Genomic DNA, 27,943 nt, shown 5'->3' with positions numbered 1-27,943 from the left:
TCCCCCCCTGGCCGGCTCGGCTCCTCGGCGCTGCCTGGGGTCCTTTCCTCCCGGTACCCGCTGCCAGCCCCCGCTGCGCTGTGCCCTGCCCGGCCCGGCCTGGAGCCGACACCATCGCCATCATGCCGGCCGTGTCCAAGGGCGATGGGATGCGGGGGCTCGCGGTGTTCATCTCCGACATCCGGAACTGTGAGAGCGCGGTCGGGGGGCCTGGGGGGTGGGGGAGCGTCGGCGGCAGGCTTGGGGGGCCACCGGGGGGCCCCGGGGATGGGGAGCCGTCGGGGTCGTAGAGGAGAGGAGTCGAGGGGTCCGTCGGGGAACTTTCGGGTCGGTGGGATGGCGGGACAAGGGGTGTCACGGCGCCTCCCGAGGTGACGACGCGTCGTGCTGGAGGCGTCCGGGAGCGTCTCGGGAGAGGGAGGCGGCTGGTGGGGTCCTGGGCCCCGGGCCCCGGAGGCGCCTCCTGGGAGTGATGGGCAGGCAGGGGCATCCGAGAACGGCGGGGTTACGGAAAGAGAAGGTGCAATGCTGGCGTATACCTTGGAGCCTTGGGGTGGGAGGAAGCCCCGGGGCCGAGAGGGGTGACACAGGGTGGCTGGTGGGGCCGTGCAGGGCGGGGGAGGCTAGGTGCAAGGGTGTCATGGAGAGAGGTCGAGCCACCATCTCTGGCTCCTGGCATGAGGCCTGGGAGTGACAGAAAGTCCCAGACGGTGGGTGAGGACGGAGCTGGGAGCAGGTGGGAGACGATGGGAGGCGCTGATAAGGGATAAAGGGGGTGCTGGGACAGTGCAGAGGGGTACTGAGGATCTGTTGGAGCACAGAGGGGGCTGTGTGATAATGTGGAAGGGGGGGCTGGGAAATGCCAGCTGGGCCTCAGGAGAGAGAAGTGGAAACCCACATGAAGGGAGTGATGGTGGGGGTCAGGGGGTCCTGAGCCTGGTGCTGGTGCCCAGCTGCCATCTAGGGTCAGCGGGAGCCTGGGAAGGACTGACAGGAGGTCTGGCGGCGGCTGCCAAGTCTGTGCCCACCGCGGGGTGGTTGGCTGCAGAGCTGCCAGGCGCCTCCGGGCCGGCCTCCGGGGGCTTGGGGGGGTCAGCGGGCTGGGGTGCCAGTGAGTCAGCCGTGACCTTGAATGAGCCTCCCCTCCCTGTGCTCATCATCTCTTCACACCTCCCTACTGAGAGGAGAGCAACTGCTGGCCTCTGCCTTCCAGACTCATCCTCCTCAGGAGACAGGGAGACCCAGCCTCTAAGGGAGCCCCCGCCCCCCCCCCCCCCCCCCCCATGGCTGGCGGGGAATATCATGGTTCTGGAAGAATCTGGCATAGAGAAATGGTTCAGGGAGTGGCCACTGTGAGGACCCGCGCTGGAGAGAGGAGAGGGTGTGGGCTAGGGGCTCGGAGGAGGATCTTTGCCATGCATCCCAGACAGGGCTGGGGGCCCCCACCTGTCACTGCACCTTTGACTGGATGGGGGTTCTGTAACCCCACAGTGCATGCGTCCCGTCTGTTCTTTCTCCGATGCCTTTTGATCTTGTCAGCACCCCAGACTCAGGACTCCTGACCCGAGACTCCCACCTGGGGAGCTTGCCCAGCTTCACGGCTGGGGTGTGTGTGGTCGGGAGTAAACAGAAAACCCCAACAAGTGTCACTGGGTGGAAACACAAGGAAAGGGCTGTGGCTCAGCATCGGAGGCCTGGCCCCCTGGGAGCTGTCAGGGGTCCTGAGTAGACCTGGGGGACGCCAGGGGCAGCCTGGGCCTGAGGCGGAAGGAGGTTTCCAGTGGGGAGAGTCAGGCCTGGGGATCCGTCAAGCTGGTGCCCCGGGACACCTTGATGGGTGCTGCTGTTCTGTGGGCGAGGGGGGACGGGCACAGAGAGATTTTGCCTTTTTTCCTTGAGCACTAGAGAGGGTTGGAACTGCTGTGGGGCTGCCACTCGGGGGCTGCTCCCACCTCAGTGCTCTAGGGACCCTGTGGTGCTGGTGTTGGAGCCCAGGTGTCCCTCATGCAAAGCCACATACAGCCCCTTGCACCTGTGCCCCAGCCCCTGGGTGAGTCCTGAGAATGACCCCAGGAAGTGACAGGTGCCCAGTGACTCTGGGAAGGAACTGTCCCAGGCTTTTGGGTGCGACATGGAGAGTATGGGGAAACCCCCCCCCCCTCACTCCCAGACCCCAGAGGGACCCCAGGGGTGTGCAGCCGTGGCAGACATTTTGAGTTGGGGCCGGAGAACCAGGGATCGCTCCCAGCCCCTTCCCTTGCCGTGAGGAAGGTGGGCACTGAGGCCCAGTGCCAGTTGCCGTCCTGGACACTGGTGCCCAGATGGATGCTCGAAGCTGCGTTTGACCTGGTACCTCTAGTGGGAACAGCCCAAATGTTCATCAGCAGGTACAGGATGGGCTGTGTGCTCTTCCTGCAATGGACTGTTACTATTACTCGGCCAGGAAAAAGAGTGGCATGTGAGGCCGGGAGCGGGTGAATGTGGCAAAGCGCATGTCGCGCGCTGCATTTGCTCCCTGGCACACGTTTGTGAGTACCTGTCAGGCTCCAGTCACCAGGCCTGGCATCCCCCAAGGAGCCTGGGCCGCTTCTTTTAGCACTGTTGGCTGTGGCCTCTAGTTAAAAATTTTGAGGGGTGAACCGGAGAGAGATACTGCAGCAGGCAGGGCACTTGCCTTGTAAGTGGCTCGCTCAGGTTCTGCCTCTGGCATCCCATAGGGGCTCCCAAGCCTTGCCAGGAGTGATCTTGGAGTGCAGGAACAGGAGTCAGCCTTGGGTATGTTGGGTGTGGCCCCCAAACCAAAAGAAGTAAATAATAATAAACAATTGGAACGTGATGTTTGGACCACACCTGGCCATGCACATGGGCCGCTTCTGGCTCCGCTCAGGGTAATTCTGGAGATGCTCAGGGGACCAGGATCAAACCAGGGTCAGCCACATGCAAGGCCAGTACCTTGATTATCTAATCCCCCTCTGACCCAGAAGAAAAAAAGAAGTTCTTAAAAAATAAAAAACCAATAAAGATTGAAACTCTGGATCCAGGAGAAACCTCACCGGAAGTGCTAAAGTGATGTCTGGGGTGGCAGTGCTGTGACCTCAGCACGGGTTTTGTAGGCGGGAGGCCTGGAGTCTGTCTCCAGCACCGTCAGCGCCCAGCACTGCCAGAGTCCTGCTAGCGTCACCGGGTGTGGCCCAAAACCCAAAGTGTGTGTGTGTGTGTGGGGGGGGGGGGTGTAAAAATAAATAAGCAATGAGAGAATCCAGACCTTGGAGGCCATGCGGGGTGGCCCCCATTTACATGAGTGTCAGAACAGGCAAAGGCATGGAGAGAGGACGGAGATTAGGGGCTGATATCAGTCCCTGGTGGCACCCCATAGTGAGTGCACAGGGAAGGGGCCCAGGAGTCTTTTTCTCAGCTGACTTTGGCAAGGGAGGATGGCTAAGGGAGGCTGGTGGCTGTGTGGCCCAGAGCCGAGGAGCTGGAAAGGCAGACGAGACCACAGGCAGCAGGTGCAAAGGTCCTGAGGCTTGTGTGGCTGCTGCTGGAGGGATGGGCTAGGATGCAGGGAGGCCTGGGGGGTGCTGAAAGGGAAGTGGGTGGTCACTGAGGAGTGGGAATGTGGCGGGTTTTCTAGGCCTCAAGTGGAGGGGCTGGGAGCACATGGTGGAGGATCCAGCTCGAGGACCATGGTGGGGGAAAGTTCTGGAAGGAGGCAAAGGCAGGCTTTGAGGAGGGAGAGGAAGGGCAAATTCTACAGATAAGGAGGCTTGGCCTAATCCAAGGGCGGAGGGCGTGGACCTGCCCAGTCTGGAGCGTGGAATCCAGCCTCTCAGCTAGTTATCTGTCCGGGAGTCCGCAGGGCAGGGCTGGGGCCCTGCACCTCCCAGACTGCCAGCGCCTAGGACCCAAGACCCGGTGATCTCAGGGCCTGAGCCACCCCTGCTGGGCACAGTCCTCTCTGAAGTGGGGGGCAGCCCCTGGCAGCCGGGCCCGCTCTCCACCCTGGCTCCAGATTCGGGTTTTTTTTTTTTTTCTTTTCTTTTTGGGTCACACCGGTGATGCACAAGGGTTACTCCTGGCTCTGCACTCAGGAATTACTCCTTGCGGTGCTCGGGGGAATCGTATGGGATGCTGGAGATCAAACCCAGGTTGGCCACGTGCAAGGCAAACACCCTACAGGCTGTGCTATCACTCCAGCCCCATCCTGCTTCAGGTCTGCGCTCTGCAGGACCTGTTCTGCTGAACAAATGAATGAAAGAATGAATGAAGTGTGCACAAGCACATCTTAGGCGCCACCCCATTCCCAGGGCTCTGAAGCCCAGCCCCTCCCAGGGCGACTGGCCAGTACACGAGGCAGTGGGTGGTATTCTGGCATCGGATAGGTGTTGGGGGGCAGTGCAGGGAGGGGGGCTGGAGGCGCCCCTGGCAACGGGGCTGTGATGCAGGAAGGGTTGCTCTGGGAAAGAAACAAGGACTTTGCTGGGGGAACAGCTGGGCAGAGACCCTGGGCGGGGCAGGGCTTGGGGCAGGAGGAGGGGGTGGTGGAGGAGGAGGATGTGGCCCCGTTGGGGGGTGGGGAGCAGCCAGTTTGGAGATGCATGGAGGACCGCAGGGAAGAAAGACTTTGCTTCTCTGAGTCTTCAGGGCAGGGTGTGATAGCCTCTCTTGGCACACATGGCACTTGGGGACCCCCATCCTCTCCCAGGACCTGCCACCCACTTGGGCATCAGGCTGTAGGGACAGACCGGTCCCGGCCGGAACCCAGCGCCTGTCCCTTCTCACTGGCATCTTGTGCCCTCTGAGCAATTCCACACCTCCCCTGCCAGGGCTACCCGGCCATACCACCAGGCTCCAAGCAGCCGTGCCCTGCCCTTGGGAGCTGGCATTTGGGTCGGGGAGGCAAGGGTGCCCAGCTCAGCAGGTTAGCTGCTGACAGAGGTGAGGGGGGCAGGCATGGCCCCCGCTGACCACCATTAACTCCAGCCTTGCAGACCCTTGAAATTTGCAGGGAGCTGCGAGAGAAAAGCAAAGGCCAGTGAGGTGCATCTGAATGAGGTTCATGTGCCCGGGCTGCACTGCCCATTATTCAGTACCACTACGACTTGGTCAATTTATTTGGGTTTTTTGGGGAGTGCAGAGGGCATGCCTGCAGTGCTCAGTGCCCATGCCCAGCTCTCTGCTCAGGACTCAGCACCACTGGTGGTGCTCAGGAGACCCTGGGTGGTGCTGGGGTCAAGCATGCAAGGCTCGTGCCCACCCATCCCATCTTGACCCTTCTCCAGCTCCATCGGAGTGCTCGCTCTTGAGTAAACAGGGGACAGCAGATTAGGGTCTAGTCTCATGCCTGACACCTCCCAGCCTGCCCGTGATTCCTGAGCTGGAGACAGGACAGCTGGGAGGGGGTTGCTAGGCATGCAGCCCACCCAGGTTTGATCCCCACACCCCATAGAGTTTCCTGAGCCAGGAATGATTCCTGAGCACAGAGCCAGGAATGAGCACCATAGGGTGTGGCCCTCAAACCAGAAACAAACCCCCAACACAAAAATGTCAACTCCTCGTCACACTTTCCTAGTCCCCAGGATGGTGCACCCTAGGCTCCGGGCCCTGGCTCACAGCCGGGGACATCTCTTTTGCGGGTGCCCTTGGGGGTGCTGTGAGGCCACCCCTCCTCGCTTTATCTCCTCTGACCAGAAGCCCAAGGCGGAGCCGGCAGAGCAGGTTGGGGACTTGGGGAGTTGCCAGGGGAAAGGGGGTCCACATGTACCCAGCAGCGGCCGCAATCTCCTGTGACCCCCAAAACAGGGCAGAGCTGCAGGTCCAGGCCCCTTCTCCATTTCTTTTGTTTTTGGGGCCACACTCGGCGATGCTCAGGGCTGAGTCCTGGCTTTGTGCTTAGGGATCACTCCTGATGGGCTCTGGGGGACATATGGGGTGCCGGGGATCGAACCCGGGTTGGCCACGGCAAGTAAGTGCCCTCCCCACCGTACTGCTGCTTTGGCCCCATCCCATGGCTCCTTTTGGTGTTTTTTTCTGTTTTGTTTTGTGCCACGTGCATCATTGCTAAGGGGTTCCTCCTGGAGGTGCTCAGGTGATCATATGGGCTGCTGGAGATCGAACCCCGCTTGGCCGTGTGCAAGGCAAAAGCCCGAGGTGCCATCGGTCTGGCCCCTAATAGAGATTTGAGCAAAGGCTGGTGAGGGTCCCGGCTGTCTGCCAGTGACCAGGAGGCCTCTGTGGGTTGGAGAGTTGTGGGCCTGTTTTTTTTTTTTTTTTTTTGTTGTTGTTTTGCGCGTCACACCCGGCGATGCACAGGAGTTACTCCTGGTTCATGCACTCAAGAATCACTCCTGGTGGTGCATGGGGGACCATATGGGATGCTGGGAATTGAACCTGGGTCAGCCGTGTGCAAGGCAAACGCCTTACCTGCTGTGCTATTGCTCCAGCCCCCGTGAGCCTGTTTTAAAACAGGTTTGAAGTTGGTTTTGTTTGCCTGGAGAGAGTAATTGTCTGTCTGAGTCTTTCCCTGTCTTTCACATTGCCTGTGTCACTGTGGCAGTCCCACCCTCGGGATTGGGGGTGGGCGGCGGCTGGGGACGGGATTCACATTCACGTTCTCCAGAGTTGTTCGGAGGGGAGCCAGGAGCGGTGGGAAGGCCCTGCCCCTCACTGTCCTCCCGGGTCACAGGGGGAGCATAGGTCATGTGGCATCTCTCCAGCAAGTGCTCCTTGGCGTAGTAGCCCTGCCTCTTCCTCCTCTTTCATGGCCTCACGTGGGCTGCCTCCTCCAGCAGCCTCCTTCGAGCCCGGGTTGCCCCTGCACTGCTGCTCTGTTTTAGCTCACGCCAGTGTGAGGCTGGGGGCTTCCTCCTTCCTCCTCCCCTGTTTTTGTTTTTGGGGCCCTGGGCACCCCCAGAGCCCTACTCAGCCTGGGGCCTGGGAAGCCAGCGTGTGATTAATGAATGAGGGATCAAGTGGCCGCTGGGACACCCAGGCCAGCTCTGCCAGGCCAGCTCGGACTTCGCCTTGAAACACTGGCCTCTGCCCACCAGGCCCAGGCACCCCCAGCTCCAACCCCTGGCCTCAGGGCTTCAGGAAGTCACCTCAATTGAGTGTTTTTTTTGGGCAGGGTCTGGGGGGGTGGGGAGGGAATGTTAGGGTCATGCCCGGCGGTACTCAGGACTCCCTGCTGGCTCTCGACTCAGAAATTCCTCCTGATGGAATGGAACCCAGGCTGACCCTGGGCAGGGCATAGTGCTCTGGTCCCTGCTGGTTGACCCCAGTTTGATCCCTGGGCATCCCCAGGTGTCACCAGCCTCTGAAGGCCCCCAGCCCCTCCCTGGCACTCAGCCTTGAACCCCTGGTCTGGCTGGTCAGGAATCAATAGGGGAGAAGGTCCAGGCTGCTGAGCACTGCCTGAGAGAGCCTCCAATCGCCTGGAGTTACAGCGCGCGACAGGTGTGCCTGCGACAGCTGGTCGCCCATATGATGTGAAGGTTGTGACTGCATGGTGATATTTTCTATGAGATAATTTACCCTTTATAAACAGCGTCATGCAAAACAGGAGCTTGTGTGTAATTACTGCCCTGAGTGGTGAATCCATATATTATCTACCCCCCACCATCCCCCCCCACTTCCCTTTGTCATTATTTCTGTTTGCTTGCAGTGGCCGTGGGTCTCCTGGCCTGGCTGGGACTCCCTGAGTCTGTGCTCCCCGTGGGCCTCATGCCCGCGCACATGCCTTCCTGCTGGTGCCCACACCCAGCAGAGCAGCAGGGCTGGTGCTTGGCGTATGTGGGACATTGTCGATCTGAAGTTATAAGACAGTGCTCTAAGGAGCCCATTTTCATTCTTTTTCCCCACCTGGGGCAGCTTGGCTCTGACCAGCACGTGGTAATTACCGGGGCTTCTTGGAGGAGGTGGCAGATGGAAAGAGCACTATGAGGGGCTGGAACGATAGCACAGCAGGTGGGGTGTTTACCTTGGATGTGGATGAGCTGGGTTCGATCCTCGGCATCCCCTATGGTCCCCTGAGTACCGCCAAGAGTAATTCCTGAGTGCAGAGCCAGGAGTAACCCCTGTGCATCGCCGGGTGTGACCCAGAAAAAGAGCACTGTGGGAGCGTCCCTGGAAGTTGGGATTTCTCTAAGGAGAACCTGTGCATCTGTCCTTCAGTCACTGCGCTTATTAAGCATCTGCTATATGTGAGCTTCTGCCAAGGGCTTCTGTGCAGTGACCCTGGTTTGTGTGGAGCTGGGCTTGGACAACACCGATGCTAAAAGTAACAGGATGTGTAGTGGGCAGCTTCCAGGCAGTGCCCAGGGCACTCCTGGCAGTGCTTGACCAGTGGGCCTGGGTGGCACCATGTTGGAACCCAGCAGTGCTGAGGACCATCCAGTCCACCCTCTGTGGCGCTTCAGTCACTCTGGGGGAATTCCAGAAGCTGGCTGGGGGTCCGGGAAGGCTCTGGGGAGAGGGGTCAGGATGTCTCAGGCAGACAGGCAGCTCAGCACCCAAAGTTTCAGCCTCATGATGGGGTGTCAGTAGGGTCTCCTGGGAATTGGGGGCTTGGGGAGCAGCAGGTGTTTGGGAGACTGGTTGGTGGGGGTGTGGTGGGGATACGGGAGAGATGACAGGCTTGTAGAAACCCCCAATTCGATCCCCAGGTCCCCTGAGCACCACCAGGAGTGATCCCTGAGCACAGAGTCATGAATTGCCTCTGAGCACTGTGGGGTGTGGATTCCCCCCAAAATGTGCATTCATCCATTTCCTTGTCAGGCCAAGGCCAAGGCTGGGGCTGGGGCTGGGCAGCGGAGCTGGGCAGGAATGGGGCTCCCTGGGCCCCCAGTGGGGGGCAGCTGTGAGGGGGGCTGGAGAGCGCCCCCAGGACCCCCTGTTTCTCCTCCTCAGGTAAGAGCAAGGAGGCAGAGATAAAGAGGATCAACAAGGAATTGGCCAACATCCGCTCCAAGTTCAAAGGTGAGAAGGAAGGGACCAGGGCTGGGGTGGGGAGGCGGGGGCGGGGGGTGGGGACGAGATTGTTGCAGGGGGGCTGGGCCAGGGGCCGGGCCCTGCGCTCTCCTCCATGGGAACATGTTCACTCCTGCCCCCGTGTCCTCCCTCCGGCCCAGGGGACAAAGCCCTGGATGGCTACAGCAAGAAAAAGTACGTGTGTAAACTACTCTTCATCTTTCTGCTTGGCCACGACATCGACTTCGGCCACATGGAGGCCGTGAACCTGCTCAGCTCCAATAAATACACAGAGAAGCAGATCGTGAGTCTCGGCTGGCCGTGGGGCAGGGCCAGCGCCCCTCAGTCAAGAGGGAGGAGGGCAGGGGCCAGCACCCCTCAGTCAGAGAGGAGGCCTAGGTCTGAGCGCAGAGGGCCAGGGGGCAGAACTCCTCAGTCTGAATCAAGTCTGAGGGTGGATTAATCAAGTCTGAGGGCCGGGGATTAGGACCCCTTAGTCTGGAGGAGAAGGCCTGGGTCTGCCAGAGAAGTGCGGGGCCAGCACCCATCAGTCTGAGGCGCTCTGGGGTCCTCCACCCTCAGGGCTACCTGTTCATCTCCGTGCTGGTGAACTCCAACTCCGAGCTCATCCGCCTCATCAACAACGCCATCAAGAACGACCTGGCCAGCCGCAACCCCACCTTCATGTGCCTGGCCCTGCACTGCATCGCCAACGTGGGCAGCCGCGAGATGGGCGAGGCCTTCGCCGCCGACATCCCTCGCATCCTGGTGGCCGGGTGAGGCACTAGGGGCGGACCAGGCCATGCCCTAGCCTCCTCTGCCCGCTTCCGGGGTCTCACTGCTTCCCTGCTGGGGCACAGGGGCGGGCCTAGGCTGTCCCAAAACCCTCTTTCCCATGTGAGGCTGCCAGTGGGTGGTGTTGGGGAGAGGAACCCTGGTTCCATCCCCAGCACCGTGTATCCCCGAGCACCACTGGGAATGACAACTGAGCGTGGCTGGGTGCAGTCCCCAAACGACCAAAAATCCCAGGATCAGCGGGTGTGTACTCAGTTGGCCGTTGCTGTCTTGTTAGAGCCGAGAGGGGACAGTCCAGTGGGGAGGGCATTTGACCAAGCTTCAATCTCTGGTGTTCCATATGGTCCCCCAGGCCCCTCTAGGAGTGATTCCTGAGTACAGAGCCAGTAGTAGCCCCTGAGCATCGCCTGGTGTGACCCCCAAAATAGAAACAGAACACCCATCCCCTTACATCTGGGGATGTCCCCCACCACTGCCATGTTTGGGCCCTCACCAGCCAGCAGCAGCTGTTCTTGTATGCTGGGTACTGCCCAGCTCAGCCATAGACATACTTGTGCCCCCACCCCACCCAATGGCCAGTCCCAAAAGCAGAGGGGTGTTGGTGCGGTCCTCATGGGGTGAAATACTGTGTTCTCTCAGATCCAGGCTGGGGAGGCACATTGTAGTTTGCACTTTGAACGTGGTTTGCTGGTGGAGGGGCCCTATCCTGGCAAATCCAGGAGGACTTCATGGAGGAGCTGGCATCCTTTGGCACCTGGGCCAGCCCAGGGAGGGGGGACACCTCGGAGGGGGAAAGTGGGAGTCACTGGAGTGAGCTGGGGGGTCAGTCAGAGGGCATTTCTCAGACCTCTTTGTGAGTTCAAGTGTGGGTGCATTCGCTGAGAACCATTCCCCCAGCCAGCTGATGGGGGAACCTTGTGGAGCAAGGGAAGGAACTGGGCCACAGGCTGGTTCGTAATCAGAGTTAAATTATATAGAAGTCGTGAAGGGAGGGGCTGGAGGATAGCACAGAGGGTAGGGCGTTTGCCTTGCATGTGGCCGACCTGACCCGAGTTCGGTTCGATTCCTAGCATCTCGTATGGTCCCCCAGCATCGCCAGGAGTAATTCCTGAATGCATGAGCCAAGAGTAACACCTGTGCATCACTGGATGTGCCCCAAAGAGCAAAAAAAAAAAGAAATCCTGAAGGGTGGGGGTACATGTAGGTGTAGTTGAACATTATCATAACAATAAACAGATGTAAAGCCCCTCCTTCAGGGGCAGTTCTTCTAGGCGATTAACTCAAGGACCAAATCTCATCTGGATGTTCAGCGAGGAGATCAGCTAGGAGATCTGCTGAAGGGCGGGATTCCATCTAAGGACTATTGCTCTCTTCTTTACTTAGCTAGTAAGCCATTTAAATAGCACTGTAGCACTGTCCTCCCATTTATTGATTTGCTCGAGTGGGCCCAGTAACATCTCCATTGTGAGACTTGTTGCTGTGTTTGGCATATTGAATATGTCACGGATAGCTTGCCAGTCTTTGCCATGCGGGCAAGGTACTCTCGGTAGCTTGCCAGACCTCTGAGAGGGGCGGAGGAATTGAACCTGGGTCAGCTGGGTTGGCCACGTGCAAGGCAGTAGCTCTACCCACAGTGCTATCGCTCCAGCCCAAGCAATTTAAATAATCATTAAATTTACTTGTTACTAATATTTCTAGTCATTTTGTATGAGCACAAATATATTAAGCAAAAAGGGTGGCTCTTCCTGGGGTTATCTCACTATATATCCTAGACTGTGGTCCTCAGGCCAGGTTAGTCTTTCCTAACCCCAGCAGGGTCCTTATTCAGTTACTTCTTTTGGGGCCATAACAGAGTTTGTTCCATGACTGTAATCCTAAGTTATTATACTTATTATGGCGCTTAGCTTGTCCCTTTTTGATTCCACTGTTAAGTTATGACTTGCCCTGGGCCCATCCAAGTCCCTCGCCAGGACCCTCCTTTTGGGGGTATTAGGAAGTAAATGCAACTGAGACTTAAGTAAATATGATGGATGCCTAGGAGTAAATATTATTCAGAGTCAATTAACTCCCATGTTACAAAAGCATAGCATCAATCCTCTTCCTGTGCCTATACAAAAAGGACATTGCTAAGTACGCAAAGGAAAGAGAAAAGCAATAAAGGATTAGGAGTGCCTGTTGGAATTGGGTGTGCCCTGGGAGCACTGTGATGGGAGTAACTCAATAAACGTAAGCTCCCTGAGGAGGAGCAAGGATAAACCAATGTTATCCAGCACCCCTCCACAGTGATACTGAGGGGGAGGCGTGTCCAAGGGAGAGCTGGCAGGTAGTTCAAGACTGAGAAGGAGGGGACAGTCACCAGGAAACTGCAGAGAAGGGGTGTCTCCGGCCTCAATAGTGACAGGTGCAAAGGCCCTGCAGGTGAGAGGTGTGTCTGTGGCTGGCTGGGACAGAGGAGGGGAACTGGCCTGTGATGAGCACAAAAAGGCCGGTGGGGCTGGGGGTGATATTGTGGCTGGATGTGTTCAGAGATCTCTGGGCCTGTGTTATTCTTAAATTTGTTACTTTTGGGGGACCAGGAGGGACCATAGGGGGTGCCCCAGAGATTGAACCCAGGCCACCCTGTGCAAGGCAAATGCCTCACTGCTGTACTGACTCTCTGGCCCACTGCATTTGTTGCTTATTTTTTGTATGGGACCCACTGCCCACAGAACTCAGGCTAATCCTGGCTCCATGCTCAAGTGGCCCCTGGAGGCCCCTATGGAGGGCTGGGGACACAGCCGGGGTCAGCAACGTGCACGGCAGTGCCTTATGCCCTGTATATCTCTTTGGCCCCTATTTTATTTATTTATTATTTATTTATTTGCTTTTTGGGTCACACCTGGCAATGCTCAGGGGTTACTCCTGGCTCTGCACTCAGGAATTACTCCTGGCGGTGCTTGGGGGACCGTATGGGATGCTGGGAATCGAATCTGGGTCGGCCACCTGCAAGGCAAATGCCCAACCCCACTGTATTATCGCTCCAGCCCCTGACCTCTATTTTTACCTGACAATTATTAGTATTTAGTTTTGGCTTAGGGCGACACTTGTTTGGTGCTCGAGAGCTGCTCTGGGGTCACCACACACCGTGAGCTCAGGATTGCTGCTGGCAGTGCTCTGGGGACCGTCTGACAGTGGATGGAGCTGGCGTTCCCCACATGCTCTGCCTGTGTTCAGGCCCTGAATGTTCAGCATGGTGGATGAGAGCCAGCTTGACCCAAATCCTGCATCAAGGCAGGGTGACCGAGCAAAGGGATGTTTTCGCATGTACCGCAAGCCCGAAAGTGAGGAAGTGAAGGCCAGCCACAGCCACAGAGTGGCTGGGTTCTCCCCGAGGGTGTGCGTGCCAGCAGGGAAGCCTGGCCCTGGGTTTGTGGGGCCCTGCAGCCTCTGGCTGCAGCAGAAAAAGGCCTGGAGGCCCATCTTCAAAGCCAGGGTGCCCAATTACCTGCTTTGAACCTCGGCCCCATGCAGCCCACTCATTGATTTTCTTTTTGGGTCACACCCAGCGATGCACAGGGGTTACTCCTGGCTCATGCACTCAGGAATTACTCCTGGCAGTGCTCGGGGCACCATATGAGTTACTGGGAATTGAAGCTGGGTTGGCTGCATGCAAAGCAAATGCCCTGTCCGCCGTGCCATCACTCCAGATCCCCCACTCACTGATTTTTAACCCGAGGCTTGGCCTCCTGGGGCATCCACAAACTTGCAGTGAAGCACAGGCGGAAAGGCTGGAACCCAGCGGTGGTGTCCCATGCCCCTTGGGCCCATGGCAGCAGGCCGGGAAAAACCCATGAGGTTCCAGGCTGAGGCTGAGTCACTGGCATTCGGATCAGGGTAGCAGGAGGGGAGCTGCAGCAGGAACCCCCAGATGGAAAAGGCTATTTTTTTTTTCAGGTGTCCTGGGAAACAAAAATGATTTAAAAACAGATGTAGGGGGACTGGAGTGAGAGTACCCTCTTTCTTTTATAATATAAAAAAATTTAAGATGAAGAGTTATAGTGGCTCCCCTTTCTGGTCAGTCCCCTCATGCCACTTCCAAGGCCCTGCCTCCCTCTCCCCAGAGTGTGATGGTGGTATCGCACGTTTTGTCCCTTTATGCCTGGGCCCGCCCCTGTGCCATGTGGGTGTTGTGGGGGGAATGATCTTCCTAAGCCCTGCTCTGTGAAGCTTACCTAGGCCAGACTTGGCCTAAGTCTGTGGACCAGATGATTCCTTGTCTGGGCCCACTGATGCTCTGGACCCACTGGTACCATCCCCTGGTGGTCCTCAGGGATTGAATCGGGACCTGCATTCAGGTGCCCCTGCCTCTCTCCTAGCCCGCCAGGCTGGCTTTAACAGTCACCGTCTGGGTCGCCGTTTCCTTTCACCAAGCTGATGAGTAACTCTTAGCTCTCTGCTCATCTCTGGCCCTGAAACCGGAGCTGAGAATTACATCTCCCTTCGGGGAGGCTGCAGTGAACGGGAGAGGAGGCGTTGGAAGAGGCTGGGAGTGGGCTGCAGGGTAGAGAGGCGGGGGAGCGGGTGGGCTGCTGCCCACTGTTGGCCTGAACCTTCAGCGTTCTCAGGAGGGGAGCTCAGAGTGGAATTGCGGCTCTGGGTCCACCTCAGTCCCAGCCTGGCTGGGGAAGTCTCAGCCCCTGACCTTTGACCCTGGGGGCAGTCCCCAGAATTGGCCCCCGACCCTCGCCCAGCTTCTGTTGGGTCCTTCCTTTGTACGCAGGCTCTACCCAGCACCACCTGCACCCCAGACACACAGACGGCACCCCTCTTTCTTTTATCTTGGCTTTTGGGGTCACACCCGGCGATGCTTAGGGCCCACTCCTGGCTCTGTACCCAGTAATTACTCCTGGCATTCTCGGAGGACCCTATGGGATGTCGAGGATCAAACCTGGACTGCCGTGTGTCCTCCCCCCAGTACTATTGCTATGGCCCTGCTCCCCCACTTTCTGCACCCGGGTTGCCACACTGCAGGGCACACTCCCTCCCGCTCCTGCTGTGCTGTGTGCTCTCACACCCACTCTGGCCCCTGTACCCTTCCCCTCTCCATGCTTTTGCTGAGTACCCTGGGACCGCTGTCCCTGCTGTCCCTGTGTCCTCAGCAGGCAGCAGCACCGGCCACCACCAGGCATGTGAAAGTCACATTTGAGTTTTTTCTTTTCTTGGTGGGAGGCTGTGGTGCTGGGGGTCCCTGAGCGCACCAGAGCCTGGGCCCCCCTGTGCTCACCCCCCACCCCTTGTGCCCACAGGGACAGCATGGACAGTGTGAAGCAGAGTGCCGCGCTCTGCCTGCTGCGTCTCTACAAGGCCTCGCCTGACCTGGTGCCCATGGGCGAGTGGACAGCCCGCGTGGTGCATCTGCTCAATGACCAGCACATGGTGAGTGCCTGTGCCCGCTCCACTGCCTGGTGCCTGCTGACCCCTCTGTGTGGCCCTTGGCCCCCCAGTACCCTTGTCCTGTGCTGCCCACTCCCCAATGCCCTAACACTCTTGCCTTCCCCCAGCTGGAGGTCTGGGATCCCAATCTCTTCTCTCACCCCGGAACCGTACTCGCCCCGCCATCTCCCCACTGCCCTGACCGACCAGATCCCATCCTTCGTTTCTGCCCTTCTTCACTGAGGTGCCCCCATCCCATCCCTCATCACTGCGGCCCCTCCCCTGCTGCCCCGTCACCCCTGCAACCCCAGTGAGGCTGTCTCGTTCCTGATGTGCAGGGTGGCCCCCCTTGCCTTCTGCCCTCTGCCCAGCCCCACACTACAGTTCTGGCCTTGTCCCTCCCACTCGCATCCCCTCACCCAGGTGCCTGATCCCCCCTGGGTGGGGGGTCCTGAAGACCCCCCACATCCTGTGGTTCTGTCCTGAGCCCTGAGACTGGCCGTGTCACCCTGGCCAACCCTCACCTCCCCCTTGCCTGTCCTCAGGGCGTGGTAACAGCTGCTGTCAGCCTCATCACCTGCCTCTGTAAGAAGAACCCGGATGACTTCAAGACGTGCATCTCGCTGGCTGTGTCTCGCCTCAGCCGGGTGTGTGTCAGCCCTGGCATAATTAGGAGCCTGGGCTGGGAGCTGGTGTTGCGCTGTCTGGGCCTCTTTCTGGTTGGACGACTCTGGGTTGGTGGCTCTGTGTCTCTGGGCCCCATCTGGCCCATCTCTGTGGTGTTGTTTCCACCCAAGATCATCAGCTGCTGGGCAAAGCATCAAGGTGGGCCTGGGTCCAGTCGCAACATCAGAAGAGGGCTGGTTTGCAAGTCGCCCAGGGCACAGAGCTCTCCAAAGTTGGCACTTTTCCCACAGTTTGGAAGAGCTTCCTGGAAGCGATGTGACATTGATTTTTTTTTTTTTTTGTCATACCTGGTAATGCACAGGGGTTACTCCTGGCTTTGCATTAAGGTTTTACTCCTGGCAGTGCTCAGGGGACCATATGGGATGCTGGGGATCGAACCCGGGTCGGCCATATACAAGGCAAACGCCCTACCCACTGTCCTATCGCTCCAGTCCTGCCCTGTGACATTCACACTAGGAAGAAAACAGCAGTTCGTTCATTCCTTCGTTTTTCGTGCACTCATCACACATCCAGGTTGCTGGGCCAGTGGGGAAACCCAGGCCACGGCGGTGAGGGGGTGGTGCAGAGTCTCATAAGCAGTGCTTCTCGGACATGGAGCTTTGAAGGCTGAGTAGGAGTTTTTCCTGAGAAAAACCAGTGGCATACTTGCACTCATTTTCCTCACCACCCTGAGCCTGACTCACCTGCCCGGGGGGGGGCCGAGGGGAGGTGCAGAGCAGAGGGAGCTGCCAGGTAAACGGAAAGCACATGTCTGCCCTCCAGCACCCGCTGGGTCGCCTTCCTGGCCCCAGGGCCCTGTGCAGTCCAGACCCCTGCGGGAAGGCCCTCCCTCCGGCCACCCAGACACCCAGAACTGTCCCCTCCCTCCACCTAGATTGTGTCCTCCGCCTCCACCGACCTCCAGGACTACACCTACTACTTCGTGCCGGCGCCGTGGCTCTCGGTGAAGCTCCTGCGGCTGCTGCAGTGCTACCCGCCGCCAGGTACCTCGGCCCTGTCCCCGAGCAGGGCCCCTCACCGCACCCCGCCTGTTGTGCTAGAACAGGCCCTCTGGGCTGTGTAGGGTTGTGCTGAGGCTGCGCTGGGGCCTCTCTGCTCTGTCTGAGGCCACTGGGGAGGAGCAGATGGGGGCTTCCTGCCCTACCCACATACGGGGTGATCCAGGCCCAGGGTCCCCCACCAGGTCCAGGGGCTGCTGTGGGCTGTTCTGTGTGGATCAGTACCACCATCGATCCCCCCCTTTTGCCCCCCCATGGCTCCTTGTATGTGCCTTTGTTTTGTTCTTGGGCCATGCCCACTGATGCTCAGGGCTTACTCCCGGAGCTGTGCTCAGAGGTCAGTCCCGCAGACTTGGGGGACCTTATGAGAACAAGGATTGAACCTGGGGTGGCCGCATGCAAGGCCAGTGCCCGCTGCACTGTGCTCTCTCTGGGGCCCACGTGGGGGTGCTGGCGGAGCCTTACCCTGGTGGCTTCCCTACACCAGCCCAGGAGCAACCCCACAGCCTCATGCATGCTCTGGCCCTGAGCTGTCCCCAGACCAAGGCCCCACCCCAGGGTCTTCTGCCTGTCGCCTCTTTCTGGGTCTTCTGCCCCCTGAATTTTTTGATGTGTGGGTGCAGCATCCCAAGAGAACCTAGCTGAACTGGTCTCGGGGTTCCATGTTGCCTTCTGGCCTGGCACCCACAGGTGGTGGAGGGCCTCGGCTCTTCCCGTGGCCCCATGGTCTCAGTGCTCATCTGGCTTGTCTGCTGTCGATTCCTTACCTAGGCTGAGTCCAGCCTTGTCTGCTGCATGGGGGGAGTTGGCTCTCCAGCCTCCCCTGACCAAGGCTCAGGGGTATCTGGGGAAGTTCCTGGAGCTGTCTTAGCTCGAGGGACCTGCAGGGCATCAGCACTACAGAAGGGGAAACTGAGGGTCCCAGGGCGGGCCCTCCTGCCCAGCCATTTGGAGCAAAGAGTCTGAGTGTGGGGACAAATTCCCCCGCCACTTTTCCCCGGGAGCCGGGGCTAGGGCGGTGCAGAGAACCCACCTGGGGCCGCACCTCCTGGGTGCTCATTGAACTGTCCGTGTGCCCAGAGGATGCTGCTGTGAAAGGGCGGCTGGTGGAGTGTCTGGAGACGGTGCTCAACAAGGCCCAGGAGCCGCCCAAGTCCAAGAAGGTGCAGCACTCCAATGCCAAGAACGCCATTCTCTTTGAGACCATCAGCCTCATCATCCACTACGACAGGTGCCCGCTCCGGAGGGAGGAGGGGCTGGATCCCGGGTCTGAGGGAGGAGGGGCTGGATCCCTGGGTTTGAGAGAGGAGTCTGTATGGCTCCAGTCGGGGAAGATGCTGTGTGAAGCCTGACGCATACCCCCTCCCCACCCCCCCGCCAACCCTCCTGCTCCCTGCAGTGAGCCCAACCTGCTGGTGCGCGCCTGTAACCAGCTGGGCCAGTTCCTGCAGCACCGTGAGACCAACCTGCGCTACCTGGCGCTGGAGAGCATGTGCGCACTGGCCAGCTCCGAGTTCTCCCATGAGGCTGTCAAGACGCACATTGACACCGTCATCAACGCCCTCAAGGTGCGCTGGTCTGCTGGGGGCCTCTGGGGTTCCACGGCCCTCGTGGAGCCTGGAGCCACACCCTCCCTGCTCTCCTCCTGCAGACGGAGCGGGACGTGAGCGTGCGGCAGCGGGCGGCCGACCTCCTGTACGCCATGTGCGACCGGAGCAATGCCAAGCAGATCGTGTCGGAGATGCTGCGCTACCTGGAGACGGCAGACTATGCCATCCGCGAGGAGATTGTGAGTGGGCGCGCTGGCACCGGGTCTGAGGGAGGAAGCGGGAAGTCTGAGGGAGGCGGTTAGGGAGAACTGAGTTCCTGGGTCTGAGGGAGGAGGACCCCTGCTGTACCTCCACTCTGCAGGTGCTGAAGGTGGCCATCCTGGCTGAGAAGTACGCCGTGGACTACAGCTGGTACGTGGACACCATCCTCAACCTCATCCGCATCGCGGGCGACTACGTGAGCGAGGAGGTGTGGTACCGGGTGCTGCAGATTGTCACCAACCGGGACGACGTGCAGGGCTACGCTGCCAAGACTGTCTTCGAGGTCAGCCTGCTGCTGGGGGGTCTCCACCACTCGCACTGGCCCTGCGGCTCCCCTTCCCTCTGCCAGCTGGGTGAGCGGGGGCTGGTCACCTCCCAGCCCTGGGCCTCAGTTTCCCCCGCTGTAGTTCCCCCACATCCCAAGGAGTCTCAGGCTTGGTCTTTCCCAGTGCGCCGAGGCGCTTCTGAGCAGGGTCCCCCTCACTGTCATCCTTGCCTCTCCCTCCCACAGGCGCTCCAGGCCCCCGCCTGCCACGAGAACATGGTGAAGGTCGGCGGTTACATCCTTGGGGAGTTCGGGAACCTGATTGCCGGGGACCCGCGCTCCAGGTCAGAGGACGCCTCCCAGGAGGTCCCTGGGCTCCTTGTCCCTGCAGGGTTTCAGGGCCGCTGTCTCCCCTCCAAGATCCCCGTGGTCACGGGTCGGAGGGATGTGGGGATGGTGGCACAAGGCGGCCCACTGACACAGGCCCCCCCACAGCCCCCCAGTGCAGTTCTCCCTGCTGCACTCCAAGTTCCACCTGTGCAGCGTGGCCACGCGGGCGCTGCTGCTGTCCACCTACATCAAGTTCATCAACCTCTTTCCTGAGACCAAGGCCACCATCCAGGGCGTGCTGCGAGCCGGCTCCCAGCTGCGCAATGCCGACGTGGAGCTGCAGCAGCGAGCCGTCGAGTACCTCACCCTCAGCTCTGTGGCCAGCACCGACGTCCTGGTCAGCCCCCCCACCCCACCCAGCCCTGCTGCCCTGTTCTTCCCCTGCCCACCGGTTCCCAGGCCTGACCGTTCGCCGTACCCCTGCTCGCAGGCCACCGTCCTGGAGGAGATGCCCCCTTTCCCAGAGCGGGAGTCTTCCATCCTGGCCAAGCTGAAACGCAAGAAGGGGCCGGGCGCTGGCAGCACCCTGGACGATGGCCGGAGGGACCCCAGCAGCAACGACCTCAATGGGGGCATGGAGCCCACCCCTAGCACCGTGGTGGGTCCTGGGGCGGAAATGGGGGGGTTACCATGACCAGGGCGGGATGAGACACTGGGGTCATCCCCTTTGCTCAACTCTACCCCCTGCCCCACAGTCGACCCCCTCGCCCTCTGCTGACCTCCTGGGGCTGCGGGCAGCCCCTCCCCCGGCCGCACCCCCAGCCCCTGCGGGGGCAGGGAACCTCCTGGTGGACGTCTTCTCTGATGGCCCTGCTGCCCAGCCCAGCCTGGGGCCCACGCCGGAGGAGGCCTTCCTCAGGTACTGCCCGCCACGGTCCCCAGTGCCCTCTGCCCTTGCTCCTCTCTCCCCTCCTGCTGCCCTCCTGGGCTCTCTGGCCCCTGCCCTGTCCTCCCCCGCCACTGGGTCTCAGTCTGCTCCTCCTTCTCTCCTTCCCTCTGTCTCTCTTCGGCTCTCTTCCACCCTCTTGCTGCCTCTCTGGGATTGGCTGCCTGCCACGCCTGTCTTCTCTTGTCTGCTCTGGGATTGGATGGCCCAGCGAGCTGGAGCCGCCTGCTCCTGAGAGCCCCATGGCTTTGCTGGCTGATCCAGCTCCAGCTGCCGAGTAAGGGGGTGCGGGTGGGGGTGGACTCTTGTGTCCCCAGGGAGGGCTCGGGCTGTGGGTTCCCGAGGAGCAGCTGAGGCAAGAACTTGGATAGGAGGGTGAGGCCGGGTCCTCTGGCAGGAGGGCGGGATAGCGCAGGGCCGGGGGCAGTTGCCAGGTGCTTGGGTTCTTTGAGGTTGCCTGGGAGTCGGCCCCAGCCTGCTCTCTTTACCCCTACTCTGACCGCTGGGCCTGCGCGTCTGGTCCCCGCGCTCTCCCATCTCACTGCTCTTCCGCCTTCAGCCCAGGTCCGGAGGATGTCGGCCCCCCCATCCCGGAAGCGGACGAACTGCTCAATAAGTGAGTTTCGGGAGGGAGGAGGTGTTTGAGGGTTTGGACGCCTGGGTCTGGGGGAGGAGGTGGTGGGTAACGATTTCTGGGTCTGAGGGAGGAGGATCTGAAGGTCTAGACTCTGCCAACCCCCACCGTGCCCACCTAGATTCGTATGCAAGAACAACGGAGTCCTGTTTGAGAACCAGCTACTGCAAATCGGTGTCAAGTCGGAGTTCCGGCAGAACCTGGGTGCGTGCTGGGGCCGAGGGAGAGGTCAGGGCGCGGGCTGGTGGCGCAGGCGCTGGGTGGAAACGAAACTCCACCACCCTCTCCCACTGCAGGCCGCATGTATCTCTTCTACGGCAACAAGACCTCCGTGCAGTTCCAGAACTTCTTGCCCTCAGTTGTCCACCCTGGAGACCTGCAGACTCATATCCTCTGGCTGTCGCCGGCCCCCAGCGCCTGAGCTGCTGGTTACTTCTGTGCCATCAGTGTCATCTGAGTATGGGAGGGGGGCAGGAGGATCCCTGTCCTTCAGGGCAGGGGACGAGAGTGGTGCCATGTCACTGGTGCAAAGGACACCTTGTCTGTAGCCTGATCCGGCCCCTTTGATGCCTGGCCTTGCACTGTATCAGGTCCTGCTTTCTGTAGCCACTCCTAGGGGCTCACACAGGAAGGGCTCTCGTGCACCCTGAGCCAGGCCCTCATGGGCTCAGGAAGGGGGTGTGGGGGCGTAAAGAAAGTGCTTGTGCCTTCCTGTTCTCTCCCCAGCCCCCTCTCTAAACCTTGGTCTCCACATTTGTACTTGGGTCGTGCATGAGCCCCAGGCTTGGAGAACCTTTTCAGTCCTTCAGTAAACATGACATTCCCAGAAGCTTCCTGCAGCCTCAGCTCTGGGCTAACTGGGCCAGGGCCAGAGACAGACACCATCAGTAGCTGTTTGCTCACCCTGTGCAGACTTGGGAGTGCTTAGTTGGCAGAGTGACCCCCAGGCCATGAAGGCTGGCCTGCAAAGAGCCCGGCGATCTGGGACTTAACAGAGAGGGCCCCGAGACTACTGGTGTACCATCAGGGGCACCTAACAGGTGGGTGGGTCGGGGCTTCTGCTCAGGGAAGTGTCTGCAGCGCAGAGTGCTAGGAATTATCTAGGATGGGTGGGGAAAGCTTGGAACCATCCGGGGTTGTGGCAGGTGGCACCTTCTCCCCATCTCTCTCTTCCTTAACCACGGCGGCCACAGCTGGCTGTGCAGACCAAGCGCGTAGCAGCGCAGGTGGATGGTGGCGCACAGGTGCAGCAGGTTCTCAACATCGAATGTCTGCGGGACTTTCTGACGCCCCCGCTCCTGTCTGTGCGCTTCAGGTGAGGGGCGGGGCCTACCTGGGCAGGGGCGGATCTTTGATAAGGGGGCGGGACCTGCCTGGGCAGGGTTAGCCCTTTCGGTGAGGGGGCGGGCTGCAGAGGTGGGGGCTGACCCCTCATTTCCTTTTTCCCTGTCAGGTACGGGGGTGCCCCGCAAGCCCTCACCTTGAAGCTCCCGGTGACCATCAACAAATTCTTCCAGCCCACGGAAATGGCAGCCCAGGATTTCTTCCAGCGCTGGAAGCAGCTGAGCCTGTGAGCCGTGGGGGGTGTGCGCGGGAGGGGATAGAGGACATAGCTAGAGCGCCCAGCCCCTGACCCTCACCTTCCCTCACCTGTTCCCCCAGCCCCCAACAGGAGGCGCAGAAAATCTTCAAAGCCAATCACCCCATGGATGCAGAAGTTACTAAGGCCAAGGTAAGGGAGAGGCGAAGAGCCCTGGACCTCAGTTTCCCTCCCTGGGCACCCCCTGACAGCCATCTTCCTTCCTGTCCAGCTCTTGGGGTTTGGCTCTGCGCTCCTGGATAATGTGGACCCCAACCCAGAGAACTTCGTGGGGGCCGGGATCATCCAGACGAAGGCCTTGCAGGTGGGCTGTCTGCTCCGCCTGGAGCCCAACGCCCAGGCTCAGGTGAGTGGGAGTCTCAGGGGCCCCCGCCCGATCACCTCCCCATTACACTGCCTTGTCTCTCTGAGGTACCTCTCTTCGCATCTCCCTTTGGTTTCGGGGCTATGCCTGGTGCTTGAGGCACGATGTGATGCTGCCACTTCCGGCCCTGTGAGCTTTCACCTGTCACCCACCAAGCCCTTATACTTCTCATCGGTCCTGTCCTCCCTCCAGATGTACCGGCTGACTCTGCGCACGAGCAAGGAGACCGTGTCCCGTCATCTGTGTGACCTGCTGGCCCAGCAGTTCTGAGCCCTGGACTCTGCCCCCGGGGATGTGGCCGGCAGCCCCTAGGACTGAGGCAGCTTCTGTGGACGGGGCGGCATGGGGGCCTCCTCTGGTGACAGGGAAGACCCCAGGGGTGGGGGGATGCCTGGGACCCTCCTCCGGCCTTTTGTATTTTTATTTTTGTTCATCTGCTGCTGTTTACATTCTGGGGGGTCAGGGGGAGCCCCCTCCCTCCCTTCCCCCACCCCAAGCACAGAGGGGAGAGGGGCCAGGGAAGCGGGTGTGCCTCCTCCCCTCCCACCTACCCTGTCGTCGCCCCTCCCGCCTCTCCCCGTCCAGGGGTCGTGTATTATTGTGAGCGAATAAACAGAGAGACGCTAACAGCCCCGCGCCGTCAGAGCAGGGGTGTAAGGCTGTGCAGCGTGCGGGTGGCCAGGCCCCGCAGCCCGTGTGTGGGGGCTTGGGGAGACAGGAGCAGCAGCAGTCGCCGGGGCCACAGCTGCAGGGCCACCAGCCGACATCCCGAGTCTGGTTCCTCGGTGCCCGACACCAGGTAGCAGGCTCGCGGCACCTGAGCCTGGGGGGCTGTGTCCTCAGCCTTCTCATCCAGCAGCCCCAGCTCTGGAGAAAGGACAAGAAGGAAGCCGTCAGCTGGGGACCCTGTTGTGGACCTGATGGGGCCTCAGCAGCCGCTGCCTAGTGGTGACCAGAAGGAAGCCTCGGACTTTGGCTTTGCTCCCACTGCTGCTGGGAGGGCCCGGCCCGGCTTTTCTGACCCTCCAGGACCCCCTGTGTTATGGAAGGGGGATGAAGGGCACATGGCTAGGAAAGCAGAGTTGTCTGCCCTTCCCAGGGGGTCTTCTTGGCCCTTGCAGCTTTGAGAGTTCCCCGCCCCACCAGGGGCCCACATGGGCAGTCCCCGAGAGCCCCCAGTGGGGCCTCTGGCAGGTGCCTGTGTCTGAATTGGGGCTCTCCGGCAAGTGAGCAGAGTGTTTCCTCGCCTGTGCTCTTGGAAAGAGCCTGTACCGCGATGATAACTCCCACCTGGGCGGGGGAAGCAAGTCACCACCATAACTTGTCTAGGGCCAGGTGGGTGGCCCAGAGCACTGGAGTTTGTGTGATGCCAGGTGGAGGCCCAGGTTCAGTCCCACCACTGCATGGCTCCCCCATGAACACGGCCAGGGGCCCAACAAGCAGCCAGGAAAGCACTTGTCTCCGGGGTGCCAAGCGAAACGATCCCCTGAAGGCTCTTGAGAGCACAGGGCGGAGCCAAGCCTTCCAACCGTCCGTGGCCCATCTATGCCTAAGAGCTCCTGCCTGAAGTGCTCACCTGGTGGGAAGTGTGTGGCTGTGACCAGGGAGTAGAAGGAACGAAGGAGGCGCCGGCGCTGCTCAGGAGAAGGTTCTGGAAGGGGGAGAGAGCCAGTGACAGCGCCCCTCCTGGGACACACTGCACAGGCCCCTCTGCCCTCCCAGCGCACCCTCTTGGTCACCTTTATCGGAGGAGAGCTCCACCGTGAACAGACAACGTTTCAGTTCCAGGTGAAGGAGCAGCAAACTGTGGGAGGAGGGAGCGGCATGGCCAGAGAGGAGGCTGAGACCCCGGCCCCACGGCGTCCCCTGTCCTAGCCTTACCCGAGCACATCGGTGTGTAAGGGGAATCCCCCGGGCAGTGCCCGGGGTCCCAGCGGCAGGCAGGCTCTCAGTGGCTCCAGCAGAGGCACCCACCAGCGTTCCAGGAGCTGCAAGGGGGTCCGGGCGGTGGGGGATGGGAAGGAGCCATGAAAGGTGTGGCCAGGCCAGCCCATAGGACCCCTCCCCCGCCCCCCAGGACTCGATTAGATTGCGGACTGCATGGGCGAAGCCGAGGAAGGAGCAGGCTGGGGGGCGGGTGTCCCAGAGTCACCTGTGGATCCAGCTGGCTGAGGGGAGGCCGCGGCCCGCAGAGCAGACACAGCTCCAAGCCCGGCAGCAGCGTCAGGGTCAGAAGCCGGTGAGGGACCTGGAACCGCACGGCGGAGGGCGCCAGTTGGAGTCGAGTCGAGCCCCGCCCCGCCCCGCCCCTCCTCCCCGGAGGCCCCGCCCACCCACCGTGGGGCTCCCGTGCGGCAGGTACACCGGGTAGTCGCGGGCGGCCTGCGGCGGCAGGGACGCCACCATCCAGGGCAGCAGCACAGCTTCGGGCGTCCCCAGTCGCCACCAGCTCTCCGTGGCTGCTACCACCCGGCCCGACACAATCAGGCTCACGAAGGCTGTGCCGGCGGCCTCAGCAAACCCACAGAGGGCTTCCTGGGGAAGGTGGCAGGCCAAGGGCAGTCAGGGAAGGCGAGCAGGAGGGGCTGACCCCGGAGCGGGGGTCACCGAGGCCTGGGTTCCTTTATGTGCGGGTACAATACCCAAGTCACACTGAGCGTAGGGAACCGGGAAGGTGCCTGTTACCTCTCCCGTTATTAAGCTACCAAAGCAAATAAACTAGCAGCAAGCGAGACTGAAATGGTCCGGCTACATACAATCTGCATCTGACCAATGCTTGGTCACCTGCCCAGAGTCGCGCTGCAGGCAGGCGACCGAACACGTGCAGGGTCCCAGCAGGTGTTTGAGGACCAGGGGCAGATTCACTAGCAGGAAGGAAGCAAGGAAACTGCTGGGGGCTGGGGGAGGTTGTTTGGAGAAAGCTGATGGTACTAGAGGAAAGGTCTAGATGGCTGGTGGGTGTTAGATGAAACATGAGGCAGAGAGGTCAGGACCGGGAAGAGATAGGGTCAGCTCTGGGCGCAGACAGATCCTTCAAGGGACACAAGGGTTGACCAGAAGCCAAGAGGGCAGGAAGATGTCAAGCCAGGCACAGGGACAAGTTTAAGAGTCCCCAAGGCTTCCCCAAATACCTGCAGGAGGGACCCCTCTGGAGGAACCACGCAGTCCACACACTGAGTCAGGTCCCCAATGAGCTCCGAATCCCCCAGGAAGCTGTCAATGAGGCGGTAACTGGCCTAGCAGAGGGGAGAGGAAGGAGCTAGGATCCTGCCAGGCTCCGAGTTGGCTGCCTCCCCCTCAAAACTCACTGGTCCAGGAGCATGAAAAACAGCACAGCGAAGAGGGCACTTGCCTTGCACTCGGCCAACCCGGATTCTATTCCCAGTATCCCATACAGTCTCCAGAGCGCCACCAGAAATAATCCCTGAGTGCAAGGCCAGGAATAACCCCTGAGCACCTCTGGGTGTGGCTTGGAAGCAAATTGGTCTATCTCAGGAAGCTGAGAACTCACCAGAGACAAGCTGTCACAGGGACTGCTGGGAATTGTAGTTTCCCAAGAGCAGCACCCTGGCATCCCTCCTCCCCAGCAAGCCTTCCCACCACCTCACCCTCAGCTCCTTCTTCAGCCTCTCCACGTTGCGGATATTGGTAAGCTCTTCAAGTCCCACCAGAAGAACCTAGAAAAACAAAATCAAAGGAAAAGGTAGGAACACACCTGGCTTAGGAAGTGGGAGACCCTGAGCTGCAGGATTCTGGGCCACAGGGAGGAGGCGGCTTGCTTTGGGAAAGGGGTGGGGGTCTCACCATAGCCCCAAACACCATCTGGAGGAGACGCTCCAGCTTCAGCTCCGAGGTGCCCTCCTCTGATGACAGAATGATGAGGGTGATGCTGTGACGGGGAGAAAGAAGAATGAGGACAGGCCGAACACAGGGCGCTGCAGTGGGGGGAGTGGGGGGTGGAGAGGAGAAGCAGTCATGTGAGGAGAGGGTAATCTCTGGGTAGAGACTCCCACAGTTGCACAGCTGCCCATGGAGATCACGAAAGGCCTCAGGTCATCTGTCACCAGGGCCCTGTCCCCGGCGCGTGCCACTGCTTGGGGACCTGTCATGGAAGCTTCTCCACACCACGGTCGTGTCCTCGGTCCTCGCAGAGGTCAGCTGCACCTCGAGATTCTGCCCAAACATGTGGACTCCATTGAGGGAACCGATGACAGAGAAAGGGAGCTGGGGAGAAGTTGGGAATTGCTGGCGTCACGAAGCCCCGAGTCCCTTGGCCTTGGGACCCATCATATCCAGGCTCCCGACCCATTCCTCTTTCCAGATTCCCCAGCGCTTCTCTTCGGGGACCCAGGATAATCTCTAAACTCGAGTCCAGTTTCGAGGCCCCTTTTCCTTCGGAACTCATCCCTGCAACTTCCTCAGTCCCGCCTAGGCCCCTTTGGCTTCTAGTGGGGTCTAGAAGCCCCCTTAATATCTGGATCCAAGCGTTCAGGGCCCCACCTGCTGGCGAGCTGGGGCGCCGCCACGGCTGCTCCTGCAGAACAGGGGAACCCCGCTGGAGGCCGCGAGGCACAGCAGATGCACGGTGCCCTCGGACCCCTCCTCCCCCATTTGGAACTTCCCCCCTCCCGTCGGGGAGGACAGTCACTGCCCGCCTTGGAGCATGTCGTGGTCTCTCGAAGCGGGGCTGGCGTCGGAAGCCGCCAAAGAGGGAGATGAGGAACGGATTGCAAGAAAACTAGACTCCCGCTTTCTTCACTCAACGCGAACCCAACTCTCCCACAAATCCCGTTACGATTCCCACAAGGCTCTTCCGGGCTATCCGGAAGTCACAGCGCCCCTAACAAAGATGGCGGTGGAACCCGCAAGAGCCCTTCCTTGAAAGGGCTTCGTGAATTCGTTTACTGAAAGAAGAGAATGGAGAGCCGGCTGGACGTTGGTGACCCTGCCAAGAGTGTGGGAGCCCTCACGTTAGCGAGGGCTTTTTACAATTAAACTGTGTGCTGCAGTTGCTTGAAGCTGGAGACGGTGCCGAGGTGTGGCCGAGCGATGCCCCCCCCTTATCGATTGCCATTTCAAAATGGAGACGGTTGCCGAACAACCGCACTCGATCTTGATTTCCATTTGCCAGTGC

At 60.1% G+C, this 27,943-nt stretch overlaps 2 protein-coding genes across 3 annotated transcripts; one reads left to right on the top strand and one right to left on the bottom strand.

Annotated features, from left to right (window-relative positions):
• AP2A1 (adaptor related protein complex 2 subunit alpha 1) lies at window positions 1-23,441 on the top strand. Of its 2 annotated transcripts, XM_056136006.1 has the most exons (24): window positions 1-189; window positions 8,908-8,976; window positions 9,129-9,271; window positions 9,550-9,743; window positions 15,048-15,177; window positions 15,720-15,821; window positions 16,736-16,844; window positions 17,940-18,090; window positions 18,259-18,427; window positions 18,511-18,648; window positions 18,771-18,953; window positions 19,182-19,279; window positions 19,431-19,662; window positions 19,756-19,923; window positions 20,021-20,184; window positions 20,423-20,488; window positions 20,771-20,827; window positions 20,967-21,049; window positions 21,142-21,231; window positions 22,037-22,160; window positions 22,299-22,415; window positions 22,508-22,577; window positions 22,657-22,791; window positions 23,002-23,441. In XM_056136006.1, the coding sequence occupies exons 1-24, from the start codon at window positions 123-125 to the stop codon at window positions 23,077-23,079; spliced, it is 2,937 nt and encodes a 978-aa protein (XP_055991981.1). In that variant the 5' UTR covers window positions 1-122; the 3' UTR covers window positions 23,080-23,441. The 2 variants fall into 2 exon arrangements, with proteins under 2 accessions (XP_055991981.1, XP_055991982.1); XM_056136007.1 differs by lacking the exon at window positions 20,423-20,488.
• On the bottom strand, window positions 23,432-27,576 carry FUZ (fuzzy planar cell polarity protein). Its single transcript, XM_056136005.1, has 11 exons — window positions 27,310-27,576; window positions 26,912-27,033; window positions 26,614-26,698; window positions 26,418-26,486; window positions 25,941-26,045; window positions 25,147-25,344; window positions 24,962-25,057; window positions 24,691-24,797; window positions 24,549-24,613; window positions 24,386-24,460; window positions 23,432-23,676 (listed from the first exon to the last, which is right to left on the bottom strand). The coding sequence occupies exons 1-11, from the start codon at window positions 27,418-27,420 to the stop codon at window positions 23,450-23,452; spliced, it is 1,260 nt and encodes a 419-aa protein (XP_055991980.1). The 5' UTR covers window positions 27,421-27,576; the 3' UTR covers window positions 23,432-23,449.
• Between the last annotated feature and the right edge of the window lie 367 nt (window positions 27,577-27,943).

This window comes from Sorex fumeus, unplaced genomic scaffold (genome assembly GCF_029834395.1).
Source record: "Sorex fumeus unplaced genomic scaffold, SorFum_2.1 ptg000122l, whole genome shotgun sequence".
Classification (NCBI taxonomy): Eukaryota; Metazoa; Chordata; class Mammalia; order Eulipotyphla; family Soricidae; genus Sorex; species Sorex fumeus.
Note: the sequence above shows the minus strand (reverse complement) of the source record. Positions and strands in the feature narration are given on the sequence as shown.